General features: G+C 35.4%; 1 protein-coding gene across 4 annotated transcripts in view; it reads right to left on the reverse strand.

Annotated features, from left to right (window-relative positions):
- Positions 1-16,332, reverse strand: part of NBEA (neurobeachin) — a 474,839-nt gene that overhangs the window by 385,469 nt on the left and 73,038 nt on the right. For all 4 annotated transcript variants that reach the window (XM_027650993.1, XM_027650984.1, XM_027650977.1 and 1 more), the window contains exon 2: positions 2,977-3,208. In XM_027650993.1, coding sequence (XP_027506794.1) covers positions 2,977-3,208 — 232 coding nt within the window. The remainder of the gene's footprint in view (positions 1-2,976; positions 3,209-16,332) is intronic.

Consider the following 16,332-nt stretch of genomic DNA (forward strand, 5'->3'; position numbering starts at 1 on the left):
AATTATCTATGAAAATATTTTAGTATTCTCTTTTCCTTAACCACCGTTAAAAGGGCTGACCATTCCCTTTATTAGTACAATAGATTATCACAGTACAAAGATGACTTTGACAGGTGCTGCTTCTGGAAAGCAACTTGAAATACAAATGGCAATGAGCCCATCTGGATTGCAATAGAGACTTTCAAGATGATTAGGTTTTATTTTTGACCACAGAATATGTAAAATCATGTGAAGTGAGATATTTAAAGTGCTGAGAACCTCATGAATCTGACAATCTTCATCTAAACAGACAGACAAGTTCTTTTCACTGCAAAAGATTGGGTACATGTTCATTTGCTGCTGTCTTACTTTCATAAAACCAGTGGCTTCAGACTTAGACTGTCCTGAAAACGTGCTGTCAGAACATAAAACAGAGATTGTGCCTGTCTTGGCTATTTAAACCTTATCTAGGTCTAATCACAGTGTTTCACAAAGGTACAAGTGAGATGACCTAAAAACAAACAAGCAACTCCCAGAAAAACCAAATAAAAAAATCCCAGAAAACATGTACCATTTACAGATGATAAAAGCCAATTTCAAAACATTGGGCTGACAGAGGATTACCGACTGTTTTGCGAAGAAAGTGGTACTAGAAGTAAAAACTAACACAAGTCTGATTCAAAACATCTTCCCTCAATGTTAAAAAAAAATTTGGCACAAAATTTTTTACTTCATTCCCTTGGAGTGGAAAGTTCATAGAAATATCTGGGGTAAAGCAGTTCTACGGTCATCTTGTGTCAAATACGACCTCAACATCTGCATAGCAGGTTATGGAACACAGATACTGCACTAGTTGTCGCTGATTTTGTCATCAAAAATCTGACATTGAAATAGTTATTACAGGACCGTATTTGTTATTTCTGACTTATTACCAACTTGTTACCATTTATAAAAGGGTGGTGAGGAGCTTACAGAAATCAAGAGAGAAAAGCAAATGATTAATTTTGTTGCTTCCATGTCTTATCCAAAAAAATTCTCAAAATCTCATCTATTTACAGTTATCAGAGAGAGACCCTACAAAGTGTGATTCTGTTCAATCCCTGCTCATGATATACAGAAAACTATTCAAATAATTTGAAACACATTGCAGATCTAAAATTTCATCAGAATTCCAATTTTCAGTTTGTATTTTAAATTACATATGGGTTCCCTTTGTCCATGTAAGCATACTGAAGAGCAAGCTTACTGATGTTTTTTCTGCAGAAGATCTCTTTCTGAACTACTGTGTGACTACTCTCAGAAAAAAGATTTATGAGGTAGAGGATACATTAGAGTTTTTTTTTAATGTACTACCCCTGGCTTATATCAATATCTGTACCTTCAGAATGATTTTTCAACTACCAAATGCTCCTGAAAGTCAGATCCTATGCTCTTGATTTCTGACTTATAATTAGCTAAGCATTTTTTTTTTAAATTCTCTCTAATGGAGACATCATTGCAGTCCTATATGCCATGTACAGAAGTACTACTTAGGCGACCTCAAATTGGACAAATTTTATCAGTGTGATTACTCATATAAGAACATTATTTCCATGAGTTAAACATGAAAAACTTCAAAATAGAAATGTGTGTTCTTATCATATAATATGTTATAGTTAACACAGAATGAAAGAGTATCTTCAGCCTTATACTCTTCTAACATATTTACAAGTACTGCAAAACAAAACATACTTGGTGAAACACATAGTTTGTGAATCTATTGGTCTGTTATACTTCAGTCAGAATCTCATAGTACAGCATTTAGCATCACACTTCTAATTTTAGCATTTACACATACGTTGCTAATCAACAAGATGTTGATTATACCTTGCTTTGAAAAATAGAATGTAGATTTTCCTAATACTTAATATTACAGATATCCTTATACCGAAAAAAAAAAGAAAAGCCACGGACAAAATCATTCCTCAGTAATCCAGTTTTCATGCTGCTGTTATCCTCCTCTTCCTTCTCATGTGAAATCCTTGCTAGTTTACTGTTCCACAAAACCTGTTTATATGTCAGGAATCAAATCATCAGCTAAAACCTTAGAATTAATAAAGGTAAACCTCTTCAATCTTTCTAAAGTGCCTCACAATTTAACTATCCTATCAGTCACAAAGTATATAAAAATTACGAACTACTTTCAAATTCAGTTGAAAGAAACTGCCTAAGCTCCCCACCAAGGAAAATAAATATAATCATATGTATCTCTTCAGCTGCCATATCTAAATGTAACAACCAACCCTGCTCCTCTAACCAAGTAATCCAGGATTACAGTCTGTACCCTGTTACTGAGAGGATGTAGCATGGAATAGTATAAACTCCTTCAAACATACTCTGAAAACCTTAGCTGTGCAATAACCTCATCACTTATTTTTAATAAGCAAACAAAGTATGCTATCTTTTTAACACTACAAAAAGTTATAGGATGTTAAAAGCCACATGTATAAAAAATTAAGAGATATTAGAGGGATCACAGCTATACATTAGGAAATGATTGTTTAACATAATTTATATGTCCAGCATTAAAACCTATGAATAATTTCTGATATGCTGTAAAATGAGGTTATGTTTAAAATGGACCATAATAATTCTAATATTCAAATAATTAAAAATAATCAATGCTCTAAAAAGCCAAAATATTACCTTGTAGTTAGAAAGTCTAACTGTACAGTTTTTAATTCTATTAAAAATTGCTTTTTTATCACCAAGATAACATTATCTTGTCAGACAAATTAACAAGCAGTAATTTTTAACAATGTATCTACATATATTTTAGACTAAGAATATATTTTTGTTGTTTTCCTGAAATTGATAAAATAGTAATTCTGACTCAATAGCACTACTAACCAAAATATCACTGTAAGTAAAAACCAAGACATCCATACCCTTTCATAATCACAAAACAATGGTAGTTCCAGAATGGAATAATATTTTATCAATTGACAATCTTTTTACCTGCAATCATGTCGTCCACAGTACTCATCTTCAGCAGTACCTGTTCAATTAAGCCAACTTCTGTGCTAGTCTGTAAATTACGCACACTTTTACGTAGAATTGCTGTGAACATACTCCAGATTTCTGCTTGGCACGTTACATCACAGTGCTCCAAAAGCTCTGACATGCATGTAATGCTCTCTGCATCCTGGATTATAAAGTTCATCTCTAGATCAAATTCGCCACCAACCAGCTAAAAAAGAAAACAAGAACAGCATTACATTGTGAAATACATAGTTTAGCGTCTTTCATACCTTCATTGTGATCAATACTGAATATATTTTACATGATGAGAGAGGCAATTTTGATAAGAGAAACTCACAGCTATGCTCTCTAAGAGCAAATTAACCATCATGCTATACAAAACAAAGCCTGTAAAAAATAAATGCATAAAATATATCATAAAATACTACCTTCAATTTGGTCACAGTACTGAATGCAACATTTTAATCAAATCAAATCAAAATGCATTTGAAATATTCCTTTCTACGAAGCAATCAAAATGGTAGCCTGGCTCAGACAGATGTAGCGCAGAACCTGAAAAGCTCAAAAGCAACTGAGGCTTTTCTACCGTTCTCAGAGGACACTAGAAAATAACTTAGCTTTTTCTCCAGATATAAGTCAACATTTGTCCTTAGTTATGTATTTGCAAGACCTTACTGCCCTTTCCATTGTCCCATCCAAACAGTCGTGTAGTCATGCCCAGGAAAAGAATCAGTGATTTGCTCTGGACCAACACAGACACAGCAAATTTGCATAATTATATCACAGATCAGCTCATTGTGCGGTCAAGGAAACATACTCCTGGTGAAAAGGAGAGACCACACTAGGAAGGGCACAAGCACTCAGCCTGACTCCTGTCCATCCAAATACTTGCAAAACACTATCCAGAGTCCTGAGTTCTAATTAAATAACACAACTACCAGGCCTGTATTAGGAGTGAGGGAAAAAAACAGCAGAAGAAAATATAGTCAGATATATCTTCAGGAATGGAATTCAATAATTTTGATCAGTCACCTATGTAACTTAAAAAAGGTGAACTCAGAAGACTCTACTGAACCGAGTATGAAGATTAGTTTAAAAAAAAAATTCTCCTTTTAATGGCAAAAACCTCTTTCAATTTTTAAGGAAACAAAGCCTGATTCTCATGCATCCTACTTCATCCTAGTAACTTGAAGAATTTTGAAAGCACAAATGCTACAATGCATAGAATCACAGAATGGTTTGGGTTGGAAGGGACCTTAGAAGATCATGTAGTTCCAAACCCGCTGCCTTGGGCAGGGAATCTTCTATTAGACTAAGTTACTCATGGTCCCATCCAGCCATCTCTTGAATACCTCCACAACCTCTCTGGGCAACCTGTTCCAGTTCATCAGCCCTACAGTAATGAATTTCTCCCTAATATCTAATCTAAACCCATCCTTCTTTCAGTTTAAGACCTTCCCCCCTCATCCTATCACTACACGCCCTTGTAAAAAGTCCCTCTCCAGCTCTCTTGCAGGCCCCCTTTAGGTTTTAGAAGGCGATATAAGGTCTTCCTGAAGCCTTCTCTTCTCCAGGCTGAACAAACTCAACTCTCTCAGCCTGTCAGTAAGTCATTTCAGTAACTGCAAACATATTATAAAAAAATCGAAAAGGAAATTAATTCTAAAATTATTCTAAGACATTCTTTTCTGTTTGTTTCGTGAAGTAATACAATTAAAATTGCAATAACATGTTTTAATTAAAGATATTAAAGATATTCAAAGAATTAATCTCTTACAAGTGCATAATTTCAACAGTCACCTCTAACAGAAGGCAGTTCTGTAACCTACTTAAAAGCAGTTGATATTGCCTTCAAATTAAACTCCAAAAAAGAAACAAGTTGAAATACTATGCAAACTTTTTTTTGATGGCTAAACCTATCCAAATATTCAAAAACTTTCTTCAGACCCAATCTTCAGATAAATTTAATACAACTAAGCAAGTACTAGCTTTGGGTCCCACCCTAATTCATACTTTTCATTCACTTTCCAATTACTTTTTCTCTATCAATTAATTGCTAATAGGCAATTTATAATTTTCCAACATAACAACTTCTAATATGCTAAATATATAAATTGACTACCTTAGTTCTCCTGAGATATTTAATTGCATTCAAATAAAACTATTAACCTAATTGTAATTAGTACTTATAATGGGTTTGTTACCCTCACTGAGAGGGAAACGAAAATAGGATAGATCACCTGATGTATATTTTACCAACAAGATATTCCATACTATGTTATGTCAGCTCAGATATAAAAGATGGGAAGGAAGTAAGGGTTTTCTTTTCTTCTGGATAGTTGCGCAGTGGTGGATAGCTGCTTTTTTGGGGGAGAAGAGTGTTCGTTGTGGGGAAGTAATCTTTGTTGTTAGTTCTTCTCTGTGTGTATAGTTTTATAATTTTTTTTTCTCTCTGTGTACATATAAAGCCATCTTTCTTGGTAGTTTCAGTTTTTGTAGTTTTTCCCTTCTTCTCCCTCTTTCCTCCTCTCCTTTCCCTCCAGAGGGAGGTTGGGCACAGGCCCAGTGAATACCTGGTGTTCAGCCAAGGTAAAAAATAATAGTACTTTAATTTAAAACTTGTGATTGCATATCACATATTTGCATATTTGGTAAACACATAATGTGTACCAAGGGAAGGCAAAAAAAATTTCAATATTAGAAGCACAGAATTTCTATGGTCATTCTTTTGAAACATGAAATTAATTTGCAGAGTTTTTACTTCCTTTTCAAGAAAAGGTAGAGTTTCTATTTCTGAAAACACAGCAACTGGTGCACACTTCACCAGCAATCTGGGTTGTTGCGTTTACAGATATCTCTTCACCTGGATAAGTCTCTCTGATATTATGTTAAAAACACACGGCGGTAAAACAAGCACCTGCAGAAGACATTCAATTGAACTCACTTAGATGCTTACTCTAAAATGAAATTAAACACCTTCCGGAAGTATCTACTTTTTTCCGTTTCTTTCCATGGAGGAAATCTAGGATGAAAAATTGTATTTGCAGAGTCTTCAAGACCGGGTACATTCAAAAGCCATCTGGTCACAGACCTGGACAACTGGCTCTAGTTGGCCCTGCTGTTGCAGGAGGGTTGGATAAGAGAATCCCCAGACTTCTGTTCCAGCCTCAACTATTCTATGTTAATATTTAGATACACAACTTTCAGATACCAAATTTAGGTGAGATGAATCCCACCATTTCCTTTTGATAACATGGACTTAAAAACAAGGAAAAATCCAGTAATGCTTCAGTTGGAATTAAGAGGAGCAATACAACTGATCTCCTTTCCTCAAACACTATTCATTGTAAAATTCTTGCTAAAGTAATAAGCTAACACAGAATGAATAAAACTATGTAAATAATTCATTAGAGACTCTAAAATAATTCAAACTGTATTTGCTTGCTAATATAAATCAAGATACTAATATGTAACATTTAAAAGACTGAAACAGTTTCTGTATTGGTATGAAGTGATGGGATATTTCAGTACTGTTAAAAACAAGCGGCCTCTCTTTACAAAACATCTCAGCAAATCTTTATCAAAATACACTGAATGCTAATAAAATTGGTTTTATGGGAATCTTCTACTGGGCTACAAACTATCCAGTAGGATATTTGTCCACTTGCCAGAAAGCAGTCCATCAGAGTGACTGCTTATTTCACCAAAGAAAACTTTGTACATTTTAAATGTACTTATTTAAAATGTACCTATTTGCCCATAACTGCAGTTTAAGCATATTTCAAGCCGCTAACAATGATCATAATTATCATTAAAATCAACTTCCTTAATAAAGGAAACAAATTAATGAACTAATTAACAACGATGGCAAAAATTTAGGAAGGCGGGGGAGAGTAACTTCTTTAAAGTAGTCATTCTAAAAACCATCGTGAAATAAAAACATTAACAGTCATGATAAAAGTAGTTTCAGATGACTAGGAAAATCAAAACAAAAATGAAGTGAGTATAAGAAATAAATTAACATGGTTAAATTGTGTTCAAGAAGTAATACAAAGCAACAAACTCTGCTTTAAAATGTGCACAATCAAATGCAATTCAGCCAACAAAAGAAGTAAAAGATTCACTACAAAAATGTATCCTCTAACGACATTTCTGCACCTGCATTTCCCAAGGAAGACAGTAGGTAGACAGTCTTCACAACATGGGGAGGTGATCAGTGAAGAACCAAAGTGATAATGAGCTGGTAACATGTGTTGATACTAATGGAAGCAAAAAATTTACTGAAGAGTCAGAAATCATTAAATGCAATTAAAATCCACCAACTACTGAGAGCTGTGAAGATTTTTCTGATATCAACTGGCCGGGCAACCATGATTAAAATTCAAAATTAGTAAATGCAAAGTAATACCATATTATTATAGTTTTACTCGTGTGTATGTACAGAATGATAGGCTCACAAATCTGATATTATCAGTCAGAAAAGAGATCTTGAAGTCCCTGTAGTTACGACTTCAAATAATTATGCCATATTAAAAACTGTCAGTAAGCAATTAAAAATTCATACTGAATTTATAACTTTATAAGTTGGGTACAACTGTGGATGCAACACCACATACCAAAAAGCTAAATCCTACTGCCATGAAATAACTTATTTTTAATATAGTATATAGAAGACTTCTGTAATAAGACAAATTTCAGTTGGAGTACAATATGAACACATAGATAGAAATCCTTACAGGAGCCAGAACACCGTACCATAAATCAGTGCTCTTTCCATATCATAGTTCTCAAATACAATCTTTTTTCTTATTTCAAACACTCAGTCTTTGCATTCTTCAAGGGAATATTTAATATTCAGTAAAGATTGCTTTCACTGTAATTAAGTATCCTGAAATATTGCTTGTACTTTATCAAGCTCATGTATCACTTTTTTACTATTCTGCATCTTTCACAGCATGGCTGTAAGAAATGAATCAGCAAACTAATGTTCAGATCAAGGTTCCAAGTCAGATGACTGTGGTCAACAAACATAACTCCTCCCGAAGTCGTACTGAACTGGTAGTAATAAGCAAATTAGACTACATTGCTTATCCTGAGGATGTTTACAATGACAGGTTGACAATTGCAAATTGCTCCAAGAACCTACCTTAACCTACACCACCATTTTCAAATGCAGCTGCTCTACTCAGAATCTCCATTTTTCTGAATACAGTGGCTACTCTTCAGTAAGTTTCTGCTATTCATTATGCTGTGTACTAAAAGTGTTTCTTCCTAAGCTGCCACATCTATGCAGAACTTAGGCTGATCTTTTATGCCCTTTTGATCTAGAACAGAGATCTTCCCCCAAAACAGAGAAGTTGTCTACATATCTCAGATAGTATATTCATACCAGTTCTTGAAATGGAATAAAACATTTGCTGCTGAACATCTAGAATTAAATTGTTAACTTGTGAAAACTGGAACTATTTAGTATCAGATTTTTCAAATACGGTTCTGAAGAATGGATTGAAGTTAACAGAAGATAGAATATTTCAGTTGAAAGGGACCAAGAACAATCACCTAGACCAACTGCCTGACCACTCCAAGGTTGTCTGAAAGTTAAAGCAGGTGGATAACACCATTATCAAAATGCCTCTTAAACTTACAGGTTTGGGGCAACAAACACCCCTTCAGGAAGCCTGCTCCACTGTTTGACCAACTTCTTGGTAAAGAAATGCTTCCTAATATCCAGTTTAAACCTCCTCTGACTCAGCTTTGAACCATTTCCATGCATCCTGGCACTGGATACTAGCGAGAAGAGCTCAAAGCCTCACTCTCTACTTCCCCTCCTCAGGAAGCTGTAGAGAGCAATTAGGTTGCCCTTCAGCCTCCTTTTCTCAAATAAGAGATGCCATCTCAATTTGAAAATTCATCGACTGAACACAGTAAAAGAAACATAGAAAAGAAACAGGGCAGTCAATCTTAGAAGACACAAATGGAACATCAGCATACCACTGAATGGTGAAAAATTCAAATAAAGCAGAGGTACAAACATTCTAGGATGATTTTAAAAAAAAAAATAATCCTGAAGATATGAAGGTTTTTCAACACAATTTCATCCATGATTAAAAACCCTAAGCAACTGTCAAGCATAAGGATCTTAGGACGTGCATGAGATACAAAAAGAAATTTTAGAAGCATTTGCTATTTTTTTTGTTAAATGAAATACATTAGTGCGTTCTGCTAAAGAAAGAATGACAAAGTAAAACAAATAGAGTAACAACAATAAAACATGAAAATCTGAACTGCAGGGGGAGCAAACAAAACATATTTGCTTGCAATTACTCTCAAGTTAAATAGATGAAGTATCAAAAAATTTTAATAGTCTATCTTTCCATGCTCTGCACTCATACTTTGGAATAAGTTTCATGGTCTCTAAACTGGATGTTTCTGTTTAATATTTTTCACATATTTCTTTCTACTTCTCTGATTTGCAGTCTTAAGAACTACTAACCAGTACTATCAAAACTTACTTTTAATCATTAAGACAACATTTTTCTCAGCTTTTTTTGCTTCTTCAAATGTCCTCCTTGTACACATCCTTCAATGATGTGTACAAGGAGAAGAAGGCATTATCTATATCCATCTGCTATTTCTTTTCTTATATTTAATCCCTACACAGTTCTGAGTAGGCAAAGATGCTTTTCAGTTTCACATTCATTGATCATAAAGTGAAATGTGACTGCACTTATCTACCACAAAACTAAAGCTCTTTATTATAACCCTGTTTTCCCCCATCTACATTAACAAAGCTGTATTTTCTATATTTGTGTTGATGAAAAAAATATATTAGAGCTATGTAAACCAAAGTGTTCAAGCATTTAAATCTCTGAATTTGCAATTCATTGCTGTCAAAGAAGCACTTCTTTCCAGCTTCCTTAAAGTTTGAATCCTATCAGCATTTATTTAAACAAAAATCAAGAATATGAATTCCAGAATACTACACAGACAGTGCCACTGAAAAAACTGAATTATCACAATAATATAATTACTACAACCCTAACGACATCCAGGCCCAATCTCCACCAAGACACTCCTACCCTCTCTGTCCTAATTAACTACTATTGCTCTGCCTTTTCTGAAGGCAAAAATAAATAAGGGCAGTTAACATGACAACAAGCCTCATCTGTTTTGGACTGAAGCACTTTAGGTTCAAATATACACATATTCGACTAGAATAAACTATCTTTACTTGTAGGTATAGGAAGTAAGCAGTCTGGAAACAAAACTATTCATTCTCTTGATCTCCCTGATGTTCATCTATCTTTCTAGGCATTGGAGAACAACTGACTTGGCATTTAGCTCCACAGAAAAGGAGCTGAAAAATAACTTCTGGATGAGAAGTGAAAATATCTTAAAATCCCAAATCAATTTATTGAAGAGAAAATTAATAAACTTTTTACCCTTGATAACAAAAGTCATCATATAACATTTTTGTCAAAACTGGAACATATTTTCTACAAAACAACACTGAATTGATTTCACAATCAGTTCAAAATACATGGAATCGGACTGTTACTGCTTCTTTTATAAAGACAGGGCTCCAGTTTAAGTATTAAAACACAGTAGTCTGAGAAAAGCAGTACTGGACCCAGGCAGGAAAAAAACCCAAGTTACTATTTTCTGGTCTTCAACTTAACCACTAAATTTCTAAACAACTAATTCAGATTTTTAGGAAGATTATTCTTCAGATGCATAAAAGATTTCTTCAGGTAAAAGCATTTAGAATGCTAAATGGAATAAATTTAACTGTTCAGTGAAAGATATGACACTTGTTAACCTAAATATACCAGTATAACTACAGAAAAAATCAGAGGTAAAAAAATCTTAAATCTTAGGCAGGTATTTTTCATTTGTAATGCTTAATTGGTGAATGGAGTTCTTTAGATGTATGAATTACAGCTATTTGGGCTATTTTTCAAAATTCCCTTTATCATCATTGGCAAGTAAAAGGTGCTTTAGGTTAAGTGATTCATCTCACTGGTTTTAGATGCAACATCAGAATAAAATAAATCTTTCTCTGGGAAGGTAGTACTTTTCCCTGACTATAAAAGGACAACTAGTTCAGACAGGCACATCTACAGTTAGGTCAGATAAATCTTAATCAGTACGGCTTATAAACAAATGACAGCACTAAAAAGACTGATTCTCACATGAATCACTACAGCAAGATGTAATTCTGTACATTACCACACTCCTTTTAAATGAGCCCTCATTCATTTTAGCTTCAAAACCATTTTTACCCTGAGTAATGTACAGCACGCACACAGCAGTGTGTCACTAAGGGAATGCTACCTAGTAAGTTTATTGACAATTTTGAAGTAACCTGAGAAATGAATTTAAGTGTCCTTTTTACTTGTTAAGACAATATGAATGAAGTAACATGTTCAGCTTTCAGTACTTTGAAGAATGAGCTTGTTATTATACAAGCTTAAAAATATCTTGGTGATTTATATTTTCTTTTGGGGAGGAGGATACTGCTGTAGGTTTCTGTATTGCCCATATGGTGCTGTGTTTCATGTTTGTGACTAAAACAGAGTGCTGATAAAATATCAATATTTTAGCTATTGCTGGGTGGTGTCTACACAGTGTCAGGGCTGCCTGTTTTTCACCCTGCCCTCCCAGCAAGTGGCGTGGGGGAGGGTAATGGGTCGAAAGTTGATATAGTCAGGACTGTTGACCCTGCCTGACCAATGGGATATCCCACACCACCATGGTCAGCAAGAACTCGAAGAAGTAGTCTTTCCAAACTAGGCACTGTACATAGACTGGTTGTGCATCAGTCTGCTTATGGGAGGTGGCTAGTGATTGCCCCTGCATTACACTTATTAAACTGCCTTTATCTCAATCCATGCACTTTTTTCTTGCTTTTGCTCTTCTGATTCTCTCCCTCATTGTGCTGGTGCATATGTGAGAGAGAGAGAGCAGGTAAGGTAGTGAGTGCTTATTTACTGTCTGGGAACAATCCATTAGGGTTTAAAACTTTTAGCTTTTGTCCCTGAATTTACTTCACACAGTTTTGCCCATTAAGCTCACTGCTCAATTCAGTAACCTCTAATGAATTCTGTGTAAGTGGTCTTAACAAACCACTGAAGGGAAAAACTGCAAGTTACACAGTATCAACCCATAATACAGTACAGCTAACTTTGCTTATTAAGGGTATGAACCCAACTAACTAACCTTGAGCATGGTCCCCTGAGTTCCTCCTAAACTGTCACACTTCTCTGTTTGTCTCAGGATATTAAAAATTCAAATTCACTGAATACATTATAAAGCCTGTTTATTCCCCATTTCAAATAAGCCTGCAATTCACACCACTATTACACTGGGAGACCATTTTATCATGCCTTCTCCCATCCCACAGTAATTTTATTAACAGTAAGTTAAAAATTTATTTTTTTTTTTTTTTAAATCTTAGATCATATTTTCCAAGCATGAAGAGAAATGACAAAAAAAAAATTATTTGACATGCTTGGAAGATAATATTCGCCGTGAAAGAACTCTATAGGCAATGGAGACTAACTTTGCACCTACCAATGCCCTCCTGTTGTCATTTTTATGTGCCTCAGAACATCATCTTGGGACATAAACCAGGAAGAGACAGTAAAAATTACTGAAGAACTGTCTACCTTCCTTCAGTTTCTGTGAAGACAGTTCTAAATAATATCGTTGGCATCAGCAGTAAGATTTTGTACAATGAATGGACAAAGTTTGCAACTGTCAAACAGAAACCACCTTTGTTGCAAAAAAATTACACACAGGTTTATTAGGTACCATTGATGTTTTATTTTACAAAATTATATAGTTATCTAAACAGTCATCCTGCAGTTTCACATCAAAGCTGACAGAAAAACAGTCCTAATACCTTGTTTAAAGAGGGTGTGAACTTTCATTGAAGCACATAGAATCATAGAATGATTTGGGTTGGAAGGAGCCTTAAAGATCATGTAGTTCCAACCCTCTTGCCATGGGCAGGGAAACCACTCAGGAGACCAGGACTCCACTTCCTCAGAACTCTATCCAGCCTGTCCTTGAACACTTCCAGGGATGGGGCATCCACAACCTCTCTGGGCAACCTCTTCCAGTGCCTCACCATCCTCACAGTAAGGAATTTCTTCCTAACATATAATTTAAACCTGTCCTCTTTCAGTTTAAAACCATTGCTCCTTGTCCTGCCACTATTTGCCTGTACAAAAAGGCCTTCTCCCTCCTTTTTATAAGCCCCCTTAAGGTACTAGAAGGCTGCTATAAGGTCTCCCTGAAGCTTTTTCTTCTCCAGGCTGAACAACCCCAACTCTCAGACTGTCTTATAGGAGACGTGTTCCAATCCTGTGATCATCTTCATAGCCCTCCTCTGGACCCGCTCCAACAGATCCATGTTTTTCTTGTGTTGAGGACCCCAGACCTAGACATAACACTCCAGGTGGGGTCTCACAACGGCAGAGTAGAGGGGCAGAATCACCTCCTTGGACCTGCTGGTCACCCTTCTTTTGATGCAGCCCAGGATGGAGTTGGGTTTCTGGGCTGTGAGCACACCCTGCTGGCTCTGTCCAGCTTTTCATCCATGAGATCACCAAAGTCCTTCTCTGAAGGGCTGCTCTCAATGACTTCCTCCCCCAGTGTGTTCTCATGTCTGGGATTGCCCTGACCCATGTGTAGCACTTTGCACTTGAACTTGTGGTTCTCATGGGTCCACTCCTCAAGTTTGTCTAGGTTCCCCCTGGATGGCATCCCATACTTCTGTTGTGTGAACTGCACTGCTCAGCTTCCTGTCATCTGAAAACTTGCTGAGGGTAAGTGTTAGAATGTGCAAATATAGATTGTAACAGACACAAGGTATATGTCTGTCAAGATCCATTTAGTCCAGTCTTACAATTCCAGTACTCCCCAAGTCCCAGAAGAAATGTTTTCTCATTTGATAAGCCCTGAAAAATAGCAGCTGTCAATGCCTATCTAATGATAATGGTAATGTTGAAGTAATGGCAGTAGTATCATTAAGTCACTTCAGCAAGCTGTTCCAAACAAACTCCCTTAAAGGAACAGGACCTAAGAAATAAAGATTTTTGTGCATTTGAACTGATTTCCATGTGTCTTGAGACATTGTTCCAGACTCTCTTCATTGACTTTTAGTATCAAAATTATAAGCTGCTTTGGTGCAAGGGGAAAAAAAAAAATTTTGTTGTGCTGCTCAGAAAACCTTTCCCATGTACTAAATCCTGAACAGTGTCTGATTTTTTTTATCATGAGGAGGTGTTGAAATTCTTTGGCTGAAATTTCGTGCCAAAAAATATCTCACAAACCCTGATGGATGGACATGACAGTCTAGTTTAAAAAGAGCACAAAATCAAGGCATGGTTTGAACTATATTTGTTGTAGTAGGATTTCTGTAGCAAAGTAGTATATTAGAATTATATAACCCATAATTATCCAGGTCAGATTAGCTGAGTTTTATCAACTTGCTCCTCTGATAATATAAGTATCAAATAGAAATTAAATAAATAAAATACCAAAGATGTTTTAATGGGGGGGGGGGGGCGGAATCACAGAACTGCTCTTCTGAATAAGGCACACATCTAAAAGTCAAATCAAGAGAAAAATACTATACAGGTATGTTTAGAACACTTTAAAATTAGAATTATGGGTACACTGCTATACCAAAACCCAGCACACTAATATTAATGTGAATACGCATTAAAAAAAAAATCAAAAAAGTGGTAGATAAACTGCAGTCAAGTATACATACGATTTACTGAGACAAGTATCATTAAGATAGAACACAAGTCTGTTTAAGTTAATAATCTGCTAGGAGAAAATTTTAACTGCTTCTCTCGCCTGCTTTTTTAAGCACATACTTGACAAAGTCAGACATTTTCTAAGTATCAGGGAGCCTTAGAAAGAAAACCACAATCAAAATAAACAAACAACCACAAACCATAAAAAAACCCACAAGTTAGGTTATTTGACTTAATCAAACAGAGATCAGCCTGTTAGACAACGGACCTCCTTACCTCAAAAAAGGGAACAATTAATGACAGTTTAATAAATAAAATGAAGAAGAATAGGTTTGCCAGAAGAGAAGCGAAGGAAATTGAGATAACTGAGAGTTATCAAACTCACAAACTGGGAAAGTAAACGTGTTTGGCAACTATTTTTGTAGCCTCTTCTAGCCTCTTCTCCTAATAAGACTATGCATTTGTACCACTGTAACCTGCACAAGCAAATCTAATAGGTCATCAGCATCCCTTAGTTATTTTTGAAGAGTCACAAACTACATGTAGCTTTCTGTTTTGTTTTTTTTTCTAGGTAATTTGAATAATCCCTATAAAGCAAATCTTGAACAGGTTTAACACAGTTATCAGAGAACATCATCCAAATGTTGAAAGACTAAGAAACAATAAATTTTCAATAATTACACATTGGTTTAAATCTAGTTTGAATTGCACAACAAATGGTACTGCACAAAATGTTAGTACAGATAGTGATGTCTGTTTTTAAAAGAAAACAACTGAAAAATCCTAGAACATACACACTCCTGTTTCCTCACTTTTGCTTACAGAAGCAAACAGAATGTATTTCCAATAAATACTAACAGATGATTTTAGTCAACAGAGTTGCCAGTAAATCAAAACAATTGGGGTTTATTTTTTATTTTCGTTTTATTAATTTATTATTATTCAAATGTACTTGTCAAAGTAATTTTTATTTTTGTATGTTAACTCAGATTTATTCACATAGAATAAATTGCAGCAATACAGTTAACAGACTTTTAGTCTTGGAAAATGATGGGGTCTATTTCAGAATAGTCTGAAATAGTGGGATTGTTCCCAGGCAGATCAAGGACACATAACTTAACAATTCGAGAAGAAAAACATGACAAAGGATGTTGATCATGAGAATTATGGTGTATGTGGTACCTATATATTTCGGCTAAGATCAAGAAAATAGCCACATACCATCAGGACAAAGGCCACTAGTCCCACTACCTAGCCCACTATCTTCTTCTAAGCAACCATCATATATTGACCTTTACCGTGTAAATCTAAAACAAATAGTCTGCAGGCTCTTACTGTCCCCTTCTTTGCCTGAGGTACAAACAGAGAGGCAAAGCAGTTGTTCTCTGCTGGCACTACCAGCTTCATCCTCACTATTAAGGAGCCCTCTTATGTACCAACACACGCAACTCACCATGCTAAATACCGGCTGCCATAAACCCAGGTTGCTTTTTTATACCACTGCGTTGTTGCTTGGTAAGTTAAGGAATTATTTATATTCCTCCCATTAAGATTAAGCTAT

This window comes from Corapipo altera, unplaced genomic scaffold (assembly GCF_003945725.1).
Source record: "Corapipo altera isolate COAL_440 unplaced genomic scaffold, ASM394572v1 0, whole genome shotgun sequence".
In the NCBI taxonomy this organism is placed as follows: Eukaryota; Metazoa; Chordata; class Aves; order Passeriformes; family Pipridae; genus Corapipo; species Corapipo altera.